The sequence below is a fragment of the Onychomys torridus genome, chromosome 3 (genome assembly GCF_903995425.1).
Source record: "Onychomys torridus chromosome 3, mOncTor1.1, whole genome shotgun sequence".
Classification (NCBI taxonomy): domain Eukaryota; kingdom Metazoa; phylum Chordata; class Mammalia; order Rodentia; family Cricetidae; genus Onychomys; species Onychomys torridus.
Window position 1 is genome coordinate 114,848,694 of NC_050445.1, and position 20,653 is coordinate 114,869,346.

The window sequence follows — 20,653 nt, forward strand, 5'->3', positions numbered from 1 at the left end:
TCAGCTATATTCATATCAGCATTGTTTGTAATAGCCAGGACCTGGAAACAACCTAGATGCCCTTCAACTGAAGAATGGATAAAGAAAATATGGTACATATACACAATGGAGTACTACTCAGCAGAGAAAAACAATGACATCGTGAGGTTTGCAGGCAAATGGATGGATCTAGAAAAAAATCATCCTGAATGAGGTAACCCAGACTCAGAAGGACGAACATGGTATGTACTCACTCATAGGAGGATACTAGATGTAAAACACAGATGACTAGACTGCTACACAACTCCAGGGAGGCTACCTAGAAAACGGGTCACAGGGATCACCCAATGACAGAGAAATAGATGAGATCTACATGAACAACGTGGACGACAGTGGGAGTAATGAAGGGCAAGGTTTGAGGGAAAGAAAGCTTAGGGGAGCAGGAAAACCCAGCTGGATCAAGAACAGAAAGGGAGAACAAGGAATAACAGACCATGATAAATGAAGACCACTTGAGAATAGGAATAGGCAGAGTGCTGGAGAGGTCCCCAGAAATCCACAATGATACATCCTCTGTAGACTGCTGGCAATGGTCGAGAGAAAGCCTGATCTGACCTAGTCTGGTGATCAGATGGCCAAACACCCTAACAGTCATCTTGGAACTCTCATCCAATAACTGATGGAAGTGGTTGCAGAGATCCTCAGCCAGGCCCTAGGTGGAGCTCCAGGAGTCCAATTGTCGAGAAAGAGGAGGGATTGTAAGAGTGTGAATTGCTGAATCCAAGCAAAAAGCACAGGGACAAATAACCAAACGAATGGAAGCACATGAATTATGAACCAAAGGCTGTGGAGCCCCCAGCTGGATCAGGCCCTCTGGATAAGTGAGACAATTGAATAGCTTGAACTGCTTGGGAGGCATCCAGGCTGTGGGACTGGGCCCTGTCTTTAGTGCATGAGCTGGCTGTTTGGAACCTTGGGCTTACACAGGGACACTTTGCTCAGCCTGGAAGGAGGCGACTGGACCTTCCTGTAGTGAATCCACCAGGTTTAAATGAATCCCCAGGGGAGTCTTGGTCCTGGAGGAGATGGGAATGGAGGGGAGGGGATGGTGGAAGGTGGGGCGGGTGCGGGAGGGGGGAGGACAGGGGAACCCATGGCTGATGTGTAAAACACAAATATAATAATAAAAAAAATATTTACTTGAAAAAAAAAGAATATTCAACATCTTTGGCTACTAGGAAAATGAAAACTAAACCTATACTGAGATACCATCTCTGAGGGCCAGTGAGATAGATGCTCACTGGGTAAACGTGCCCATAAGAAAGGACTCCGGCGAGTTGTCCTCTGATCTTCACATGTGCCTGTCACTGCACTCTTTCCCCACATAAACAAAACATGTTTTAAAACAACAAAAACAAAATAAATAAAAAGAAAGCCCATCTCTGTGTCAGTCTGTTGCGAATAGCAGTTATAAAAAACAAACAAAGAAAAACCCAAACAATAAGAACAACAAAAGACAGAAAATGCTGGTGATGTGGGAAAAGGACCTTTATAAAGTAAAGGGTCCTTGTGAAGATTTAACTGTGGAAAACAGTTTAAAGATTTCTCAAAACGCTAATAATAGAATTATCATATTATCGAGCTATGTCTCTCTTGGGTTTGTACCTGAAGGATACTAAATAAGCACACTTCAGTGATATTTGCACATTGTGTGTATTTATGTACTAAACCAAGGTATGAAACCAATCTTGATGCCTGTCACCAGATGAATGGATAAAGAAAATGTGGTTCATACACACAGTTTACCCATAAAGAAAAATAAAATTAGGACACTTGCTGGAAAATGGAGCATGGAGAGATCATTATGTTAAATTAAAATAAGTCAGATTTAGACAAATGCTCAGTGTTTTCTCTCGTCTATAAATTTAAATATAGTTGTATGAATAAAGTGTAATGGCATGTGAAAGTGCTGTGAAATCCTTTACTTTGTATGCTAACTTAAAAATGCAAGAATAAATCTATGTTATACAGACAGACTTTACAGAATAATTATATTAGTATTATACAATTAACATATGTGACATAGTAGTAGGAGGTGACTGAGGGAGGAGGAAGGGATATGAACAGTGAGGAAGGAGAAACAAAAGGGTAATGGGGAAATCGAAAGCAAGCAAGCCATGTTTTCTCTTATGTGCAGAATCTAGATTTAACTTTGCACATTATCCTCCTTTCCTGCACAAATGCCATGAAAGCCAAAGGAGACTATTTGAGGGGAGGATAATGATTAGTGAGAGGGGAGGAGAAGGGAGGCAGAAAGGTCCTGGGGTAATAAATTTGAGAAAGATGCAATGGTATATGTATAAAAACTTGTTATGAAACCCATTTTGTACTCAAGAAATCAATAAAAAGAAACTTTTAAGTACTGGTTTCAGTTATTTGAGTTTTCTCTTTATATAGTTTATCTTAAGTCTATTTGTGTCTTTAAAGTATGTTTGAGGAAGACAAAATATGATTGTGCTTTTTAAAATCCCACTTTGGGTGTTTGCTTTTTAGATGGAGTTTGTAGTCCTTTCATATTTAATGTAGTTATTGATAGGGTTGGATTTTCTGTTTCATAGTTTTTCCAGTCTTCTTGGTTTCTGTTTCTCTTTTCTGTCTTCTTTTGCTTTAAATATGTTGGAGTGTACAATTTTATTTTGTTGATTTTGAAAATACTAAAAAACATTTTTTCTATTTATTTACTTTATTTTTTGTGTTTGAACATTTTACTTGCATGGATATACATACAACATGTGCCTGAAGTGGTCAGAAGAGGGTTGGAGATTCCTTGGAACTGGGATGTTGCTATGTGATTGCTGAGATCTGAATCCCGGTCCTCTAAAAGAGCGTCCAGTGATTTTGAACACTGATCCATCTTTCCATCCCCTTCAGAAATACTTTTTAATTTGCTTTCTTAGAGTTTGTTCTATGGATTATAATGCATCTCAGTTTATTGCTGTTTTTTTTTAAGTCTTTGCCTGTACCAATCTGTTACACTTAAACTGCCAGCTTTGTTTAAGTAGCTCATTTTCTTATTTCCTCCTCTTATTTTCTGTTGACATATTTATGATATGATATTTTATGAACCCAATTTTGTATTGTTAAATTATTATTTTAAGATATTTTCAAAGAAATGAAGAAATATAAAATGTTAATCTTTTCATTTTAGCACATATATATGTATTTACTTTATATATGTATATGTGTGTATATATATATGTATTTATATATATATATATATGTATTTACTTTACCACCGTATATATTTTCCATTCTTTGCTCCAAATGTCTTATGTCTAATGTCAATGAGACTGCTTGTTTTCACAATACTTGCTATGACTAATCATCATGCCCAGGGGAGCTACAGGTGAAGTAACAGAAGTGTCCTGTGCAAGGACGGTAGCAGCACTTCTGTGGAGCAGTTCATTCATTTCCCTAAAATTTTGAAATGACAGTTATACACATATGTGTGTGTGCACACATACGACAGACAGACAAATACATGTGCATATTTTTCAAGCTCTTCTCTCTGCTTTTGTTAGAAGTCTAGGTTGGGGTATTTTATTTTATAGAATGGTCTTTTGACATTGAGATAATTAAAAAAAGTTATATATATAATTAATTTTATTGGTATTCTTGTTTATTCATTCTTTCAGTCAAATTTTTGGATATTACTAGTCTTTAAAGCATATGTTAAGTTTTGAATAGTTAAGAAGTTTTCATTAAAACACTACATTGGATTTGTCTCAATATGCAATGAAAGCTAATTGAGGTTCAAATTATTCCTGAGTAATACATTTGTCCCCCTAAGGAAGACTAATATCTGCTAAGGTGGTTGATTTCTTTTGTAGGCACTATCCTGCACTGAAGACTCTGGAGCATCTGGAACACACCTATCTGCCTCAAGTGAGCCACTACCGATTCTGCAAGGTGATGGTGGACAACATCCCCAAACTTCGGGAGGAGATAAAGGATGTTTCTATGTCTGATCTCAAAGACTTTCTGGAGAGCATCCGCAAGCATTCAGACAAAATAGGAGAGACTGCCATGAAGCAAGTAGGTCCTTGGTTTATGACAGATATGCCCTTGGCTTTGCAAGTATTCAGTTACACACAGATTTCTCCTTGCCATGTGTCTTAATTGCTTCTTATCATTTTAGAAGGTCCTTCATAAATGAAAATGTTATTATCTTAACAGTGATGAGATGTGTTGTTTGCTGTTTGGCTATTGAGCAAACAGTGACCGATTATGATGGTCCATGTCAGAGTCTGGAGAGAATTCAGTTTACAAATCAAACATTTTCCTTGACTTTGTATAGTATTGAAAGTCCAGAATCTTTTAAACTTTCCTTTTAGTTAACAACATAAATTGTGTTACGTGTGCCTTTGGTTGATTACTTAATGTTAGGAAGATGTCATACCAGGCAAAAATATATCTGATATTGATGGGTGTTAGTGACAGAAAGGTCTCTTGGGGATTGTGGATTATGATTGCAGAGAGGGAAATATTTATAGCCCATAAATTCAGCAAATGTGTTAAGAATATTTATTTTCTTTAAATATCTATGTCTCCAAGTCCCTAATACCATGAGGAATGCCTTTTGTCATTGTGAATGAATGAACAATAATGATTTGCAGTAATACTTCCTCTTGAAATTTAGGTTACATTGATGCTATAGAGATTCTTTACCATACTTGATGATGTAGCTTGCAATAATAAATAGATTTTAATTATTTATGGAAAGTGCCATGTGGTTTTGTAAACAAGTGTTCAATTAGATTTGTATTCTAATGGGGGGAACAAGGCACAGTAGATTACATTTGGAAGCATTATTTTAGGGTTCAACTAGCATTAATAATAGCCTTAGTTCAAATATCTGTCTGACAGAAGTGATTTTCCAATTAGTTTTTCATAAGGCATGCTTTTTAAAAATCTCCTTTAAAATTTTATTGGTATTTAAAGTGCAAAGTGTAGGCTCCAGTTCTTGTCTCATTCTCTTGAGTACTGTAATTGTAGGCCTGTGCCACCAAACCTTAGTGCTGGACTTAAAGGCACATGCTGCCATACTCAGCTGGAAGCTGGCTTTTTAAAGGTTGCTTTTCTAGGCTTCTGCTAGACAAATTTACTTGCTTTTGCTGAAAGAGAGTTCTGTTATAAATATTATCACTTCATTTAATTTGAGGTTAGCTGTTCTCATTCCTTAATTATCTGAGGAAATAAATGCCCAGGTCAGATGCTGTAGTAGAAATCAGATAAAGTTGGAATGGATATGTTAACTATGACATTTAGTCTTTGTAAACTAGTAAACTGATAGCTGGTGTATTTTTAGTCCATAAAGGAATAATGAAGAAATCTTTTATGAATTCAGTACCTTTAATTAATTATAAGAAATTTCATATTAGGAATAGTCCTTAGTGCATGAATTGCTATTCTATGTGTGTGCAAGTACGTGCATGCATGTGTGGTGCTTATGTCCTTGAATAAAGATACTTTAGAGTTTTTTTGTTGTTGTTGTTGTTTGCTTTGTGTTTTGAGACAAAGTCCTTACTCTACAGTCCTGGCTGGCCTGGTATTTGGTTTATATACTAGTCTGGCCTCAAACTCAGAGATGCAAGTCTTCCAAGTGCTTGGATTAAAGGCATGTGTCACCATGATCATCTCTGAATGATTTTTTAATACTTTTTTCTGTTAGAATATGAATAATTGGTTTCTTGAAGGCATCTATTTTCTATTTAATTATTCTCTTTTCTAACCCATTTAAGAGCTCTTCTCCTCTCATGATTCTCTTTTTAGTTTCATGGTACGTGCCCACGCACACATGCATGCATGCCCGTGTGCACAGGCACATACAGAATTTAAAATTTAAATTGTGCATTAAAGAAAATGTGGTATTTGTCTTTTTGGATCTGATTTATTTCATGTAACGTCATGATTTTACTCTATTCATGGCTGCATATTTATCACATTTTCCTTTATCCATTCGTTTGTTGGTGTTAGGCTGGTTCCATTTCTGGGCTGTTGTGAGTAGCACAGCAGTAAATACTGACATGCAGATGCCTCTGTAGAATGCTAATATAGAGTCCTTTGGTTGTATACCTAGAATTATATACATATGGGTCATATGGTGGTTTATTTTCAATATTTTGAGAACCTTCCATTCTTTTTTGCATAGTGGCCATGCAAGTTTATACTTCTGCTTGTGTTTTGTAAGGGTTTCACTTCCCCATATCCTCACCAGCATTTGTCATTGTTTTCTTGTTGTCAGCCATTCTGACTTCAGTGAGAGAGAACCATTAAGCATTTATAATTTTATTTTTCCTTTCTTCCTTCCTCCCTCCCTCCTTCCTTTCCTTTTTGTGTTTTTGAGAAGGGTTTCTCTACATAGCTCTGGCTGTCTTAGAACTCATTATGTAGCCCAGGCTGGCCTCGAACTATCAAAGATCCATTTGCCTCTGCCTCCCAAGTGCTCGGATTAAAGGTGTGCACCACCATGCTTGGCTAATTTACATTCTTGACGGCTAAGGTTTTGAACACTTTTCTAAACATTTACTCACTGTATTTTTTCTCTGAGAACTGAATCTGTATATTCAGTTTATGAGCTTTTCAGTCTTCTATGGTACCTAGAAACTAAGATGATATGGTAGAAATTACCACAGGCTTTGTACATTGCATTATGCTTACAGTGTATTTGTATGAATTAATAGATAGTGGAAAAGTGGGAGAAGTGATTTATTTTTTATTTATGGTGTTTGATGATTTATGATTCTTTTATCTTATAATGGTGGTTTAGGGGCCCAGAATCTTCCCATTGTGTGTGTCTGCCATCACTAGTATGCTTTGGAAGATTGCAATAGAAGTACCAAGACCAAGGATAGTTTTAAGTAGCAAGGAGGAATGCTACATGTTATTACTTGTAGCTACATCCCATGGACTCAAAATGAAACTCAGTGACATGGAGACTGAAAAATGAATCCTTTCTGTATGCCTATGAAGATTTGGTCAGTGTAATTGGTCTTTGCCATCTGCTGGTCAGTAGCTGTGTGTCTTCATGCTTTCTCCCATGCATAGATTACACTCACCCCTTCCCTAAAGGAGAAAGCCCAGTGTATTATCCTGCCCACTTTTCTTGATGCTCTTCTTGCCTGTTCCTAGGCTAAAGTAATGTGTGTGTATTGTATAATCACATGTTGTAACTTGAAGTGATTTATTTTTAAAGTGCCTAAAGAGCTTCTTTGTTAATTGTGTACTATTTTCATTTTGAAACTAATTTCTGGTACCCTTGTAATGGAATGAACTTGTGTAGGGGGACATTTCTGTATTTCTTATTTTGATTAGCTTGCCTTAGGCTTTGTGGGCCTGAATGACATTTATGAGATAAACATTCATCGTTAGGCTGATTTTGGTTGTGAGGCCCTTCAGTTGAGAGAAGGTTTTACTTACTTTTAAAATCCCTGTATTGCCTTTGGCAAATTATTTGGTTGTATAGCTGTAGTAGGAATCTTAAAAGTTCTTATTAATAAAATCAAATCTGAGGCCAGTTATTGGGGTGAATGCTGGAAGATCAGAGAAGCAGAACAAAACACAGCTATCTCACCTCGCCAGTTCCTCAGCTGGTCATGTTTCCTCAGACTGCAAGCTTCTGAATCCTCATCCCAATGGCTCTCAGCTGAACTGTGCTGCTCCAAAGCCCATAAGCTTAACCAGCCAAATGCTTAACTAACTCTGGTGCCTGGTTTTCACGCCTTATATATCTTTCTCTTTCTGCCCCCACTCCCTGGGATGTGTCACCATGCCTAGCTGTTTCTAAAGTGTCCTTGAACTCAGAGATCCGGCTAGCTCTGCCTCCCAAGTGCTGGGATTAAAGGTGTGCACCACCACCGCCCAACTTCTGCTGTCACTTGCTCTGACCCATTTTCTAGCCACCATTCTTGGCTTTGTTCTAGTGGCTGTCTGTTCTTTGACCCCAGATAAATTTATTAGGGTGCACAATATTGTGGGGAACACAATACCACCACATATAACTGATGTTAAGAAAAGAAGCTGTCCTCTGTGTATAGATTATGGCTTTGATTTTAGTGTTTTTATGGGATTCCTGAGTGTGTGAATGAGTGGGTCTCTGATTCTGATTCCTTCTCTTGGGCTCTTTTTCTTCTGTTTGTTTTGTCCAATTTCAATCTGTTAGTTTTGTTTTATCTAATTTTATTTTATTATTAAAAAATATACCTATATGAAAGTAGTCTAAATGGAATCACCAAATAATGGGGGAGAAAATGCCTCAACTGGACATTTTATGCCAGTTCCTGAAACCTCCAGTTCCAGGAATGGGTTACATCTAGTTGAGTCATTGGCCAAAGGGGCTCCATCAAAAAATCCAACCATCTTAGGTTATTGCTAAGGCTATTGGTTGCTCTCTACAAATGGGTGTATTAAGGACCTATTACTGAAGACAACACTTACATATCTCGTTGAACATGGAGAAGTAAAGCTGGTACCTCACTAGAGGCTTCATCCCTACTGACTAGTGTTCATGGTACTGGAAGGTATGTTGCATGCTACCAGAGGAGAAAGGTAATCACCAACCCAACTACAAGCTCTACAACTTACAACAGTGGCCTTTCTGCACAATATCCTTGTGCAGTAGTGGCACAAATGTGGGCCCACTCCCTGAGATGAAACAGAGACTTGATACTGCTCAGGTGGTTAGATAGCTCAGGGACCTAGAGGGAAAACCAAATACTAGTATTCTGCTAAAGGAACATAGCAACAAAATAACTTCTGATGACATTCTGCTTTGCTCAGCTATCATCAGAGAAGCTTCTTCTTGAAATATAAAAGAACTAACACAGAGACAACTGGACAGTGTACAGAGAGTGAGAGACTTTGGAACACAGTCTTAAATGAGATGTCTTCAACAAAGCCCTCCTCAGGGATCTATGCAAAAGAGGAGGCAGAAAGATTGTTAAGAGCCAGACATGATGGATAACTCAAAGGAAACAGTGTCTTCTGGACCTGTGAAGTCTTTGCATGCTGCTACAGTCCTTGTGAGTTCATATGTGTATCAGTCCTGTTGTGTCTGCAATTGATACTTATTTGGTAAAGAAAAATTACTTTTCTCTAAATGGAGACTTATTAGGTATATCAACCACACTTTAGGGTAGGCCCTATATTTAGGAGTTGTTGACCAACACAAAATGAACTCAAATGGTATTTTTACTTTTATTGATTCTTTGTGGATTTCACATGCATTCTAATCCCACTTAACTCCCTGTCCCCTCACATCTACCCTCTACCCTTGAACCTCCCCCACAAACAAAACCAAATTTAAAGGAAAAAGCAAAACAAAGATCCAAAATAAAAGTAACAACAACAAAAACCCCAAAACAAAAATAAACCCCAAACCCAAAAATAACAATCTTGCCCTGGAAGTTGTTGTGTGGCCTGGCAAGTCACCCAGTTTACCCTTTAGTCCATACATCTTTATTTGTAAGTGTTCATTGCTATGAGTCATTGGTCTGGTCTGAGGCCTCTGGTTTCTGCTAAACCACTGGTAATGGGCTCACATTGGGACTCCTCTTGGATATCCTGTTGTTATCCTGTATCATGGAGATCCTGTTGTTTTGAATTTGTAGATTCGTTCCCTTCACAGTTCATAGATTAGTTGAATGCTGGGGTGGGCCAACTCATAGCCCTGGTTCTGGGCCTGGGTGGTAGCTGGGTTGCTAGTTTTCCTTCATTGTCACTACCAGATGAGCTCTCCAGCACTGCCTCTAGCTCACCCAATGAAGCCTGCAGCAAGGAGTGGGGCCAGTACTCCTACTCTTCGGCCTTCAGACCCGAGTGCCCGTCATTCATATTGCCAGGACCACTCTGTTTGCCCAGGCAATGTGCAGGGCCCTCTCTTCCAATTACTGTAGAAGGCATGGGGAGGGTCCGAATTGTGACATTATTTGGCATATATTTCATGCTTAATGAATGACAGTTGCAGTGGTGTAGTAGTTTTTGCTCTTGTTGCATTCCTTGGAAGACATGGAAATAAATCCTAAATTTTATGGGCAGTGTTGTTCCTAGCAAATTCCTAGAAACAGTTAATGTCACATTTGGTTCTTAGCTATTGCTAGCTACCAATGGAATAAGCTACAATGTCATAGACAATAGCATGAGGAACACCTGAAATTCAAGAAAAAAATTTATGGTACCTAACATTTCTGAACAGCAGCTTGGGCCCAGAATGCCACTTTCATCCCGGTAACAGCAGCAAAGGCCCCTCAGATCAGCATGGCCCCTGGGCATCAACGTGGTCTCAGGTGGCTGGACAGACCTTGGGTATCCGCAGAGAGCCCTCTGGGGCAACTGAGCCATGGACACCCACCCCAGACCTCAGACTCCACAGGGCCATGGACCCAGACATGGGCCCTAGTCAGTGGCCTGTGCTCAGAAGTCTCCATGGCTCCAGGTGGCAGAACCAGCCACCAAGATCAGCATGGCTCTGGGCATGGCACTGTTCTTGGACACTGACATGGTCCGAGGTGGCCGACCAGACCTTGGTCCTCTGCATGGCCCTCAATGACAACAGGAGCCCTGGGCATCAATTCAAACCCTGGCTTCTGTAGGGCCATGGACCCAGAAATGGACCTCTGCAGCAGCCCTGGCCTGGATAACACCATGGCCCCAAGTGACAGTTCAGGATATTCAGATCAGATGTCCCTGGTGGCAGCATAGCCCTCATATGCTCTCATAGCCACAGGTTGTAACCCAGACCCAGGGCATTTATATGACCTTTGGTGGCCACATGGGCCATGGACTTCAATACAGTCCCAGTCATGGTAGGACTACAGACCCAGTCATGGTCCTAGGCAAACAGCTGGGGCTCGGATGCCACCATGGTCCCAAATAGCAGCGTAGGCCATCTGAACTGGCATGGCCCTATAGCAGCATGGTGCTTGGATACCAACACGGCTCCAGGTGGCAGCCTAGAATCTTGGCATCAGCACCATCTTCTATGGTCTCAGGAGCCACAGTTATCAACCCAGACCTGGATGTGGCAGGGTCATGGACCCAGACATGGCCCTTGACCACAGCCCTGGTCTGGCCAATACCATGAACCCAGTTGATAGCACTGGCCACCCAAATTGGCTGGCTTCGTCAGCGGTACAGCCGTTAGATACCAACATGGTAACAGGTTGTGGCCCAGACTGTGGGCATCCATGTGGGCCCTGGCAGCAACATGGGCCAGGGACATCAGCACAGACCCCTGCTGTGGCAGGCCACAGACATAGACATGGCCCTCAGCAGCAGCCCAGGTTGTCACCATGGCCCCTGGTGGTCATACAAGCCATCCAGATGGTGTGGCCCCTGCTGCAGCACAGCCCTCAGACAGCAATGTAGCCCTACCACAGGCCCCTGTACAACTTCCAGTGATGACAGGAGCCACAGACATCAACACAGACCACTTTGGCTGCTCAAAGGCCCTGGATCAAGACATGGCCTTTGGTGATAGCCCAGGCCCAGGCATCTCCCTGGACTTGGATGGCCAGCTGGCCATTCATGTCAGCCCATTCCTAACCACTGTCACCTCTCTGGATCCATCTCTCTCCCCATTCCACAAACCATTCCATCTCTCTTCTACCTCCCCACCTTGTGCTCTCTCACCACAATGGTGCCCACTTATCCAGTGCTAGGACTCTTGGTTGGGTCACAGGTGGTGCTTGGTTGAATACTTCCCCTACCAGCCAGAAGGGACAGGGTGGAGCTGTTACCTTTCCTTTCTCCTGTGCCCGGGCCTAGAAACCTCAGGCAGTACTTGGTATAATGGTACCTGATTGCCTGGTAGCAGAGGTGCCAGGCAGGTTCCTGGTTGATTGTGGCCCCTGCAGACCCAAAAGTCTTGGAGGGGGTGTGCCGAGTCAGACCTGGGTGGAGCTGGCAACTTCTTGTTGATTGTGGTGCCCACTGACCCAAAAGTCTGTGGGGGTGCCATTTGCGTCCATCACTGATTCACCACTAAAAGTTATTTTTTATGGACTTTTTGTCTCACATTTCTTTGTTTGGGCACATCTTTTGATTTTTTTTTTCTATTTCGTTTTCCATTTTTGTGTTTTTGTAAAGGTTTTGTGTGTGTGTTTTGTTTTTTTTTCTCTCTCTCGATTTTTGTTTGTATGTTTGTTTTTTAAAGAGAGAGAAGAGAAAGGGCCTGGAATTGCATGAATGAGGAATTGGAAGAGGGAAAAGCATGATCAGATTGTATTATATGAAATTTTTTTTTTCAATAAAAAATGTAAAAACAAAAAGGAAGGGAGGTACTAGTGGCCTATAAAAGAGAAGGTGTCTAGGGATTCTTTTAGTAACTTCAAAATTATTTTTATTAGGGTATATTAATTATACATAAAGATGGGCTTCATTATGTTGTTCCCATACATCCATAAAATGTATTTGGATCATATTCAATTCCCTTTACTCTTTCTTATCCCCTCCTCATATGTTGTTATTCTCACCTATTTCCTTCCTTTCCCCAGCTAGTTTCCCTTCTACTTTCATATTCATTAGACTTGTTTACAGGAGCATGAACACCTCCCCTGGCAGCCATTAATTTCACATAGATCCTCAGGGAGAGCTAGGCCTTTGAGTCCGGACCCTTAAGTCACTGTTTTTTTTTTTTTATGAACCTACCTTGGTAAAGGATTCATGGTCACCTTGATTTTTTTTCAACCTTTGACTGTGTTGGCTAAGTCTTGACTAGAACAAAATGAGCTCTTAGATTTATTGTACAGAGCATCTTTAGATTTAATTCTGGCACAGTACACCTCACTGAGTTCCACAGGCTGTGTAATGACCATCATGCACAGTGTATTGTTGAAATATCCTTTGTGCTGTATTCTAAGCAGAACATCCACAGAGTAAACACTTTGGAGCCAAAGAAGTTATTCTGAGATTTCTTTTCTATTCATCTAGCTTTTGGGACTTAAAAATTTTGGCATACAATTTTGGAAAGGCAAAAAAAAAAAAATTTAAAAGTAAATAAATCATCTTTTCAAGTTGGTCAAGAATGTTTATCTCACAAAGTATATGATTTTGATACTTACCTAATTATGTGTTTCTTTTAAAAATTAAAAATTATATTTATGTAGTGTGTGTGTCAGGGAGATGGGAGGTACTTTTTAAATTCATAGTCAAGCCACTTGAGGATTCTGAGTGTGATGAGCCATTACAACAAGCAGTGTGGGAGATGAAGAGCTGTCTCAGTCAGTAAAATATCTGCCAAACAAATGTGAGGACCTGAGTTCATATTCCTAGCACCTATGTAAAAGTTGGACATTACCAGGGAGGTGAAGGCCACAGGATCCCAGGAGCTTACTAACCAGCTAATTGTGTGAATTGTGAGCTCAGGTTCTATAGAGACCCTGTCTCAAAAAGTGGAGAGTGCCTGAAGAATATACCTGACATCACCTTCTGTCTTCCACATATATGAATGTATGTGCATATTCACCCACAGACACATACCCACATGTGTGTACACTGACACAAAGATAAAGCAATGCTAATGGATCTCTTTGAAAATAGAGAAAATAGTACCTGCAGAAATCAGAGTGGCCTGTCTTTGTAGACCACTGCCTTTCACAGCAATGCGAAGTCAACATGATTTGGAGGGAAATAAGACATTGGAAAGCTTTTATTTTTTGAAAAGTTTTATGGAGATGATTGTTAAGATACATTCTGTGGTGTGGCTCATTCCAATGAAAAAAGTAGATTTTTAAATCACAGAGGTCTGTTTGTAGAATGCTGGATGACAAATGGAATCTGGGGAAGGTATTTAGAGGTGGGGAATCTGCATCTAGGGTGGACTCCAAGAAGTAGAGCTAAAGGTGATACTCATTACTGGCATTTTTTGCAGGATGTGTATGTGCAAGTGTGTTCCTCTTCTCTCCTTTCAGAATGTAGTACAGTGCCTTGTGCTAAGGAGTTGAGGATGTGCTTGTTTTCTTATATATACATTCTTATTTTGGTATTTTAGGGATGAGGAGAAACTGAGGATCATCTAAGGATAGATAATTTTCATGGGTATTATAAGTTTTGTTTTCTACTTAAATGATTAATTTGTTGATAACCTACACGTGTATTCAACTTTTCTATCTCAAGATACAATATATCTGAATTCTTAAGTGAAGTTTTTTCTATTAGCTATAGTTTGTTTGCCTCACTGCCTTCATGTACCAGAGATTAAAAAAGAACCCTAGCATTTGGTCATTTTTAAGCCTTCAGTTTTTTGTTTTCTTGAATTTACTTTTATTTTAAAATTATATGTATGCATCTGTGTATGTACATATGAGAATGGGTACCTGTAGAGTCCAGACATGTCAGCTGGAGTTACAATAGTTCTGTGCTTCCTGACATGGATACTAGTAACTCTTAATTGCAGAGCCATCTCTCCAGCCTCAAAGGTCTACAGTTCTTAATGACACATTAATTACATTCACAGTTTGTGTAACTCTTACCACCACCTTCTCTATAACCTTCTAACTTTCCCATGTTGAAACTCTGTAACTAATGGATTTTGAGTTTATAATTTATGCCCAGCCCTGGTTGAATAAATGAAATCTTTGATTTATGTTTAGGAACTCATTATGATCCCTTTGCAGAGAAACAAAGAAATAGTAGAATTCATATATTTTTAAAAGATTTATTTATTATGTATACAGAAGAGGGGGCCAGATCTCATTACAGATGCTTGTGAGCCACCATGTGGTTGCTGGGAATTGAACTCAGGACTTCTGGAAGAGCAGTCAGTGCTCTTAACCTCTGAGCCATCTTTCCAGCCCTAGAATTCATATTGTTAAACTTTCTGGGTTTTGACACTAGATGTATGTGACTGGGCACAGTAAAGAAACTGCCAACATGACCACTTCATTATTAGGGGAACGTTTTTATTATGGATAAGAGAGAAAAAATATCCAGAGGCATCTGGAAGACTCAAGAACAGAGAGAAAGATAATCAGACTGGACAAGGCCAGAGCTATCTGAGAAAGAGATAAGAGAGAATGGGAGAGCATATTAGAGGTGGATAGTAGATAGAGAGATAGCAAGAAATAGAGAATAGAGCAAGTGAGAGAATGAATCAGTCTGTCTGTCTGTCTGTCTGTCTATGGAAGGGTGGTATGGACAAATCATGTGGATTATAAAGAGGATGAGTAGCTTGGGGAAGGGCCAGGGTGCTAGAATGGACTTTGAAATGTATAACAGGTACTTATGATACTGAGGGGGGCTAGAGGCCAGCATGGTCTTTGATATGCTCATGGATGCCATAGGTAGCCATGTGTCGCCTTTGCCAGAAGTAAGAGAAATTACCTCTTTTGACTGATGGGAACTGGTTTCACAAGTTCCTGAGGAGTGCTAGCTTTTCTCTAATCACCAGAAATCCCTTTATAGTCCAACTTGAGCTCATTTCTGGATATATGGAGGTCCTTAAGACCTAACACTATGGCAGTCTTTTAATAAGTAGACTGCTTCTAATTTTAAATATAGGGTTTCTGTTTAAGTTCCTTCAGGCATTTGTTAAGGAGCAAAAACTGGGGATATTATAACTCTGTCAAAGGTTGAAACAGCTCTCTCTCTCTTTGGTCTTTGTATGTAGCATAATATAGAAAACTACATTTTTAGGGGCCGAAGAGATGGTTCAGCAGTTAAGAATACTTGCTGCTTGGAGTTGGAAGAGGCGAGTCTGGTCTCAAAATGGAGGGCCATGATCCAAAGGAGCCAGAACAGTTGAGGAAGCTGTTTATTGGTGGTCTGAGCTTTGAAACCACAGATGATAGTTTAAGAGAACATTTTGAGAAATGGGGCACACTTACAGACTGTGTGGTAATGAGAGTTCCCCAAACAAAACGTTCGAGGGGCTTTGGATTTGTGACCTACTCTTGTGTTGAAGAGGTGGGTGCTGCAATGTGTGCTCGGCCACACAAGGTTTATGGGTGTGTGGTAGAACCAAAGAGAGCTGTTTCTAGAGAGGATTCTGTAAAGCCTGGGGCCCATTTAACCATGAAGAAAATTTTTGTTGGTGGTATTAAAGAAGATACAGACGAATATAATCTGAGAGACTACTTTGAAAAGTATGGCAAAATTGAAACCATAGAAGTTATGGAAGACAGGCAGAGTGGAAAAATGAGAGGATTTGCTTTTGTAACCTTTGATGATCATGACACAGTTGATAAAATTGTTGTTCAGAAATACCACACTATTAATGGGCGTAATTGTGAAGTGAAAAAGGCCCTTTCTAAACAAGAGATGTAGTCTGCTGGATCACAGAGAGGTCATGGAGGTGGATCTGGCAACTTTATGGGTCATGGAGGAAACTTGGGAGGTGGTGGAGGTGATGTTGGTCGTGGTAGAAACTTTGGTGGAAGAGGAGGCTATGGTGGTGGAGGTGTTGGCAGAAGAGGTATTTATGGAGGTGGTGATGGTGGATATAATGGATTTGGAGGTGATGGGGCAACTACGGTGGTGGTCCTGGTTACAGCAGTAGAGGAAGCTATAGTGGTGGTGGACCAGGCTATGGAAACCAAGGTGGTGGATTTGGTGGAGGTGGAGGAGGTATGATGGTTACAATGAGGAAGGGAATTTTGGTGGAGGTAACTATGGTGGTGATGGTAACTATAATGACTTTGGAAATTATAGTGGACAACAGCAATCAAATTATGGGCCCATAAAAGGGGGTAGTTTTGGTGGAGAAGCTCAGGCAGTCCCTATGGTGGTGGCTATGGATCTGGTGGTGGAAGTGGTGGATATGGTAGCAGAAAGTTAAAAAAAAAAAAAGCAGAAAAGGGCTATAGTTCTTAGCAGGAGAGAGAGTGAGGAGTTGTCAGGAAAGCTGCAGGTTACTTTGAGACAGTCGTCCTAAATGCATTAGAGGAACTGTAAAACTCTGCCACAGAAGGAGTGATGATCCATAGTCAGAAAAGTTACTGCAGCTTAAACAGGAAACCCTTCTTGTTCAAGCCTGTCATAGCCACAGTTTGCAAAAATTGCAACTATTGATTCATGCAATGTAGTGTCAATTAGATGTGCATTCCTGAGGTCTTTTATCTGTTGTAGCTTTTCCTTTCCATTACATCAGGTATATTGCCCTGTGGTAGTGGTACCAGGAATAAAAAATTAAGAAATTTTTAACTTTTAAAAAAAAAAAAAAAAAAAAAAGAATACTTGCTGCTTATGGAGAGTACCGACCAGGGTTCTGCCCCCAGTACTCAGGACTTTTTAAACTTTAGTTCCAGGAAATCTGATTCCCTATTCTGACATCTGTAACCACATGGTATGAATGTGGTGTCCATGCATAAATGTATGCGAAATATGAAAAGAAATAAAGTATTTTTTTTAAAAGCTATGTTTAGGTTTTTTTTTTTTTGAGATAAAGTCTGTTGTTAGAGTTTTCCTGCCTGGCCCAGTCAGGACAAATCTCTCTTACCCGCCAGTCCCACAGTCGCTCAGACCCAACCAAGTAAACACACAGAAACTTATATTGCTTACAAACTGTATGGCCGTGGCAGGCTGCTTGTTATCTACTTCTTCTATCTTAAATTAACCCATTTCTGCTAGTCTATACTTTGCCACATGGCTTGTGGCTTACCAGTATCTTTACATGTTGCTTCTCATGGTGGCGGCTGGTGGTGTCTCCCTCCAGCCTTCTACTTCCCAGAATCCTCTACTCTCTTGTCCCGCCTATACTTCCTGCCTGGCCACTGGCCAATCAGAACTTTATTTACACAGAGCGATATCCACAGCAAAGTCTTACTCATAGAGATCCCCTGCCTCTGCCTCCCTAGTGCTGGGATTAAAGATGTATGCCACCACTCCTGGCTTTAGCTTAGATTTTGTGTAAAGGCTTTAAAGGTTGCCAGTTAAGGGTTGGTGATCCTAGCCTAGTTTTGGGCTCTGTCCTGTCCTTCTGTATGACAATTTTACTCTGGTGCTGCATAATCTAATGATGAGGAGTTCCTCTTTTTTATTCCTACTTCTTTTACTTAAGCTAAAATCTGCTACCAATTTGAACTTTTCCCTTACTTCAAAATAGCCTATCAGGCAAATGCCGGGAAACAGTACAGCTTTCTTCCCCAAACAATGAGTTGACCTCTTTGCAGTTGTTAAACATGCAGATCTCCCAGCTGGCCCCTGAAGAAGGTGATGACAATTGTTTGGCTGTTGCCCTCTTTGACTTTCTTAGTAAATGCTTAAGTAGTCTGTTCTTTGAACAGTGTAGAAGGTAGCAATCTGTAGCAGTGTCCACAACACTTCAGGAACATATAAGCCTTTCAAGAAGCTATACAGTCAAGAACTCTTGCTTTAGAAAAACTGTCATGGACACATACATTTTTTTCATGTGACATTTGGGAGTTCCTATACTCTGAAATGTATTTAATTACATTGTGGGAACCATCTCGATTAAGATCTGCTGTCAGCATCAGTATCAGTGACATTTTCTGAGAAATTCCTTTTTTAGCTTCCTCATGATTTATGAAAGAACATAGTAGAAAAGGTTGAATAAAGTTGTGACTATATCTGAGTTCAGTCACACCATTAGTGTGTCATAAAACACATTGACAAATAGGTTCAAGATGCTTGTAAACTTCCAAGTTCAGATATCATATAGATAGGTTTCTGAGTGTAGGTTGACACATTGCATTTCCTTTTTTTTTTTTTTTTTGTGGTAGTGGTTAAAGTTATTGTCTTAGTTAGGGTTTCTGTTGCTGTGAAGAGACACCATGACCATGGCAACTCCTATAATGGAAAACATTTGAGGCTGACTTGCAGTTTTAGGGGTTTAGTCCATTATTGTCATGGTAGGGAGCATGGCAGCATGCAGGCAGGAATGGTGCTGGAGCAGGAGCTGAGAGGTTTTTTTTTGTTTAGTTTTTTGAGACAGGGTTTCTCTGTGTAGCTTTGCGCCTTTCCTAGAACCCACTTTGGAGACCAGGCTGGCCTCGAACTCACAGAGATCTGCCTGCCTCTGCCTCCCAAGTGCTGGGATTAGAGGCATGCACCACCACCACCTGGCCGGGAGCTGAGAGTTTTAAGCTTGATCTGCAGGCAGCAGAAGGAGACTGTGTGCCACACTGAGTGTAGCTTGAGCATATGAGAATCAGAGCCTGTCCCTACAATAACACACTTCCTCCAACAAGGCCACACCTCCTAATAGTGCCACTCCCTATGGTCCAAGCATTCAAACACATGAGTCTATTGGGGCCATTCCTATTCAAACCACCAGTTATATTTATAATATGTTTTCTCAAGTATCCCTGCTCCCTTTTGAGATAGACTTTTACTGTGTGGTTATACTGGCTTTGAACCTGTGATTCTCCTAACTCAGTCTCTTGTGTTCTAAGGTTACAAATGCATGTCACCAAGCCTGAGTCTTCTGTACTTTGTTACATGATTCTTTTCTCTCCTTATTCCTATTACACAGTAGTACAGAGAAAATGAAAGACGAAGATGATCTAATTTTGAGTTGAAATTACCAGTTCTAGTAGAAGAAAGCTCTGGAGGTTTGAATGAGAATGGCCCCATAGACTCATATATTTGAACACTTGGTCTGCAATTGGTGGAACTGTTTTGGAAGGTTTGGAGGTGTGAACTTGTTGGAGGTGGGCTTTGAAGTTTCAAAATATTTGGTCCATTCCCAGCTTGCCTGTCTGCCTTCTGCTTGTGGATGAAGGTGTAAGTTTTCAGCTGCTGCTCCAGCTGCCTGTCACTATGTCTTCACTCTGCCATCATAGCCTCTTTAATAAATTTTCTTGGTTCTGGTATCTTATCACAGCAACAGAGAAATAACCAACACTTAAAACTTCACCCTACTTAAATTCTAATACTATTCAGTGTGACCTAAAAGGGCATTTTAGTTTGATTAGTTAGCTTTTTTTTTTGTGAAGAAATTGTCCCTTTTTCTCTTAACCATTGTTGTAGTGAAACTGAGGGCTGCTAAGCAGAGCTATTGGGGGCCAAGGTGAGTGTGGCCCGAAAAGGCTGAGAACATTGTGACCACACAAAGGTACCTGGCAAGAAGGTATGACCAGATAACGAGTGTGAGAAGAATCACCCTGCAGGAATGAAGGGAAGTGTCAGGGTCTTAAGTGGGAAGGAAGGGATCCTGTCTTCCTTCATGACAGAAATTGGTGAGGGAACTGTAGAACCTGAGTGTGATGTCAAAACAGAATAGGTAGCTCTTGTGTCCAAAAGAAAGTCAATGGACTTACCTGTTACCTGCAGAGAGGAGATTGGGATGAGAGACTGGAAGAACCATGTGTCTGTTTTCTGGGATTTAGCATATATACCCTATGGTAGTGGTCTTGAGCCTCTCTGGGGGAGGAGCTGTGTTTGATGGGCTTTGAAAGTTTGGGGAAAGAGATGGGGGAAGGGAGTTGAGGTAGATCTTCCACCAGCACATTCCAGACTCTTTGGGTGTATGGATTCCAAGGTGCTAGGGGTTGAGGTGGAGCTCCCACCCAAACAATTTGAAGTCTATTTTGTTAGATATTAGGATAGCTACACCAGCTTGCTTCTTAAGTCCATTTGATTAGAAAGTCTTTTCCCTGCCTTTTACTCTGAGGTAGTATCTGTCTTTGAAGTTGAGATATATTTCTCATATGCAGCAGAA

At 40.4% G+C, this 20,653-nt stretch overlaps 1 protein-coding gene and 1 pseudogene across 5 annotated transcripts in view; both read left to right on the forward strand.

Moving 5' to 3' along the window:
* Exoc6b (exocyst complex component 6B) overlaps nucleotides 1-20,653 on the forward strand; it is a 470,758-nt gene that overhangs the window by 98,836 nt on the left and 351,269 nt on the right. For all 5 annotated transcript variants that reach the window (XM_036180693.1, XM_036180694.1, XM_036180697.1 and 2 more), the window contains one exon: nucleotides 3,870-4,074. In XM_036180693.1, the coding sequence (XP_036036586.1) occupies nucleotides 3,870-4,074 (205 nt within the window). The remainder of the gene's footprint in view (nucleotides 1-3,869; nucleotides 4,075-20,653) is intronic.
* Nucleotides 15,742-17,061, forward strand: LOC118579418 (annotated as a pseudogene).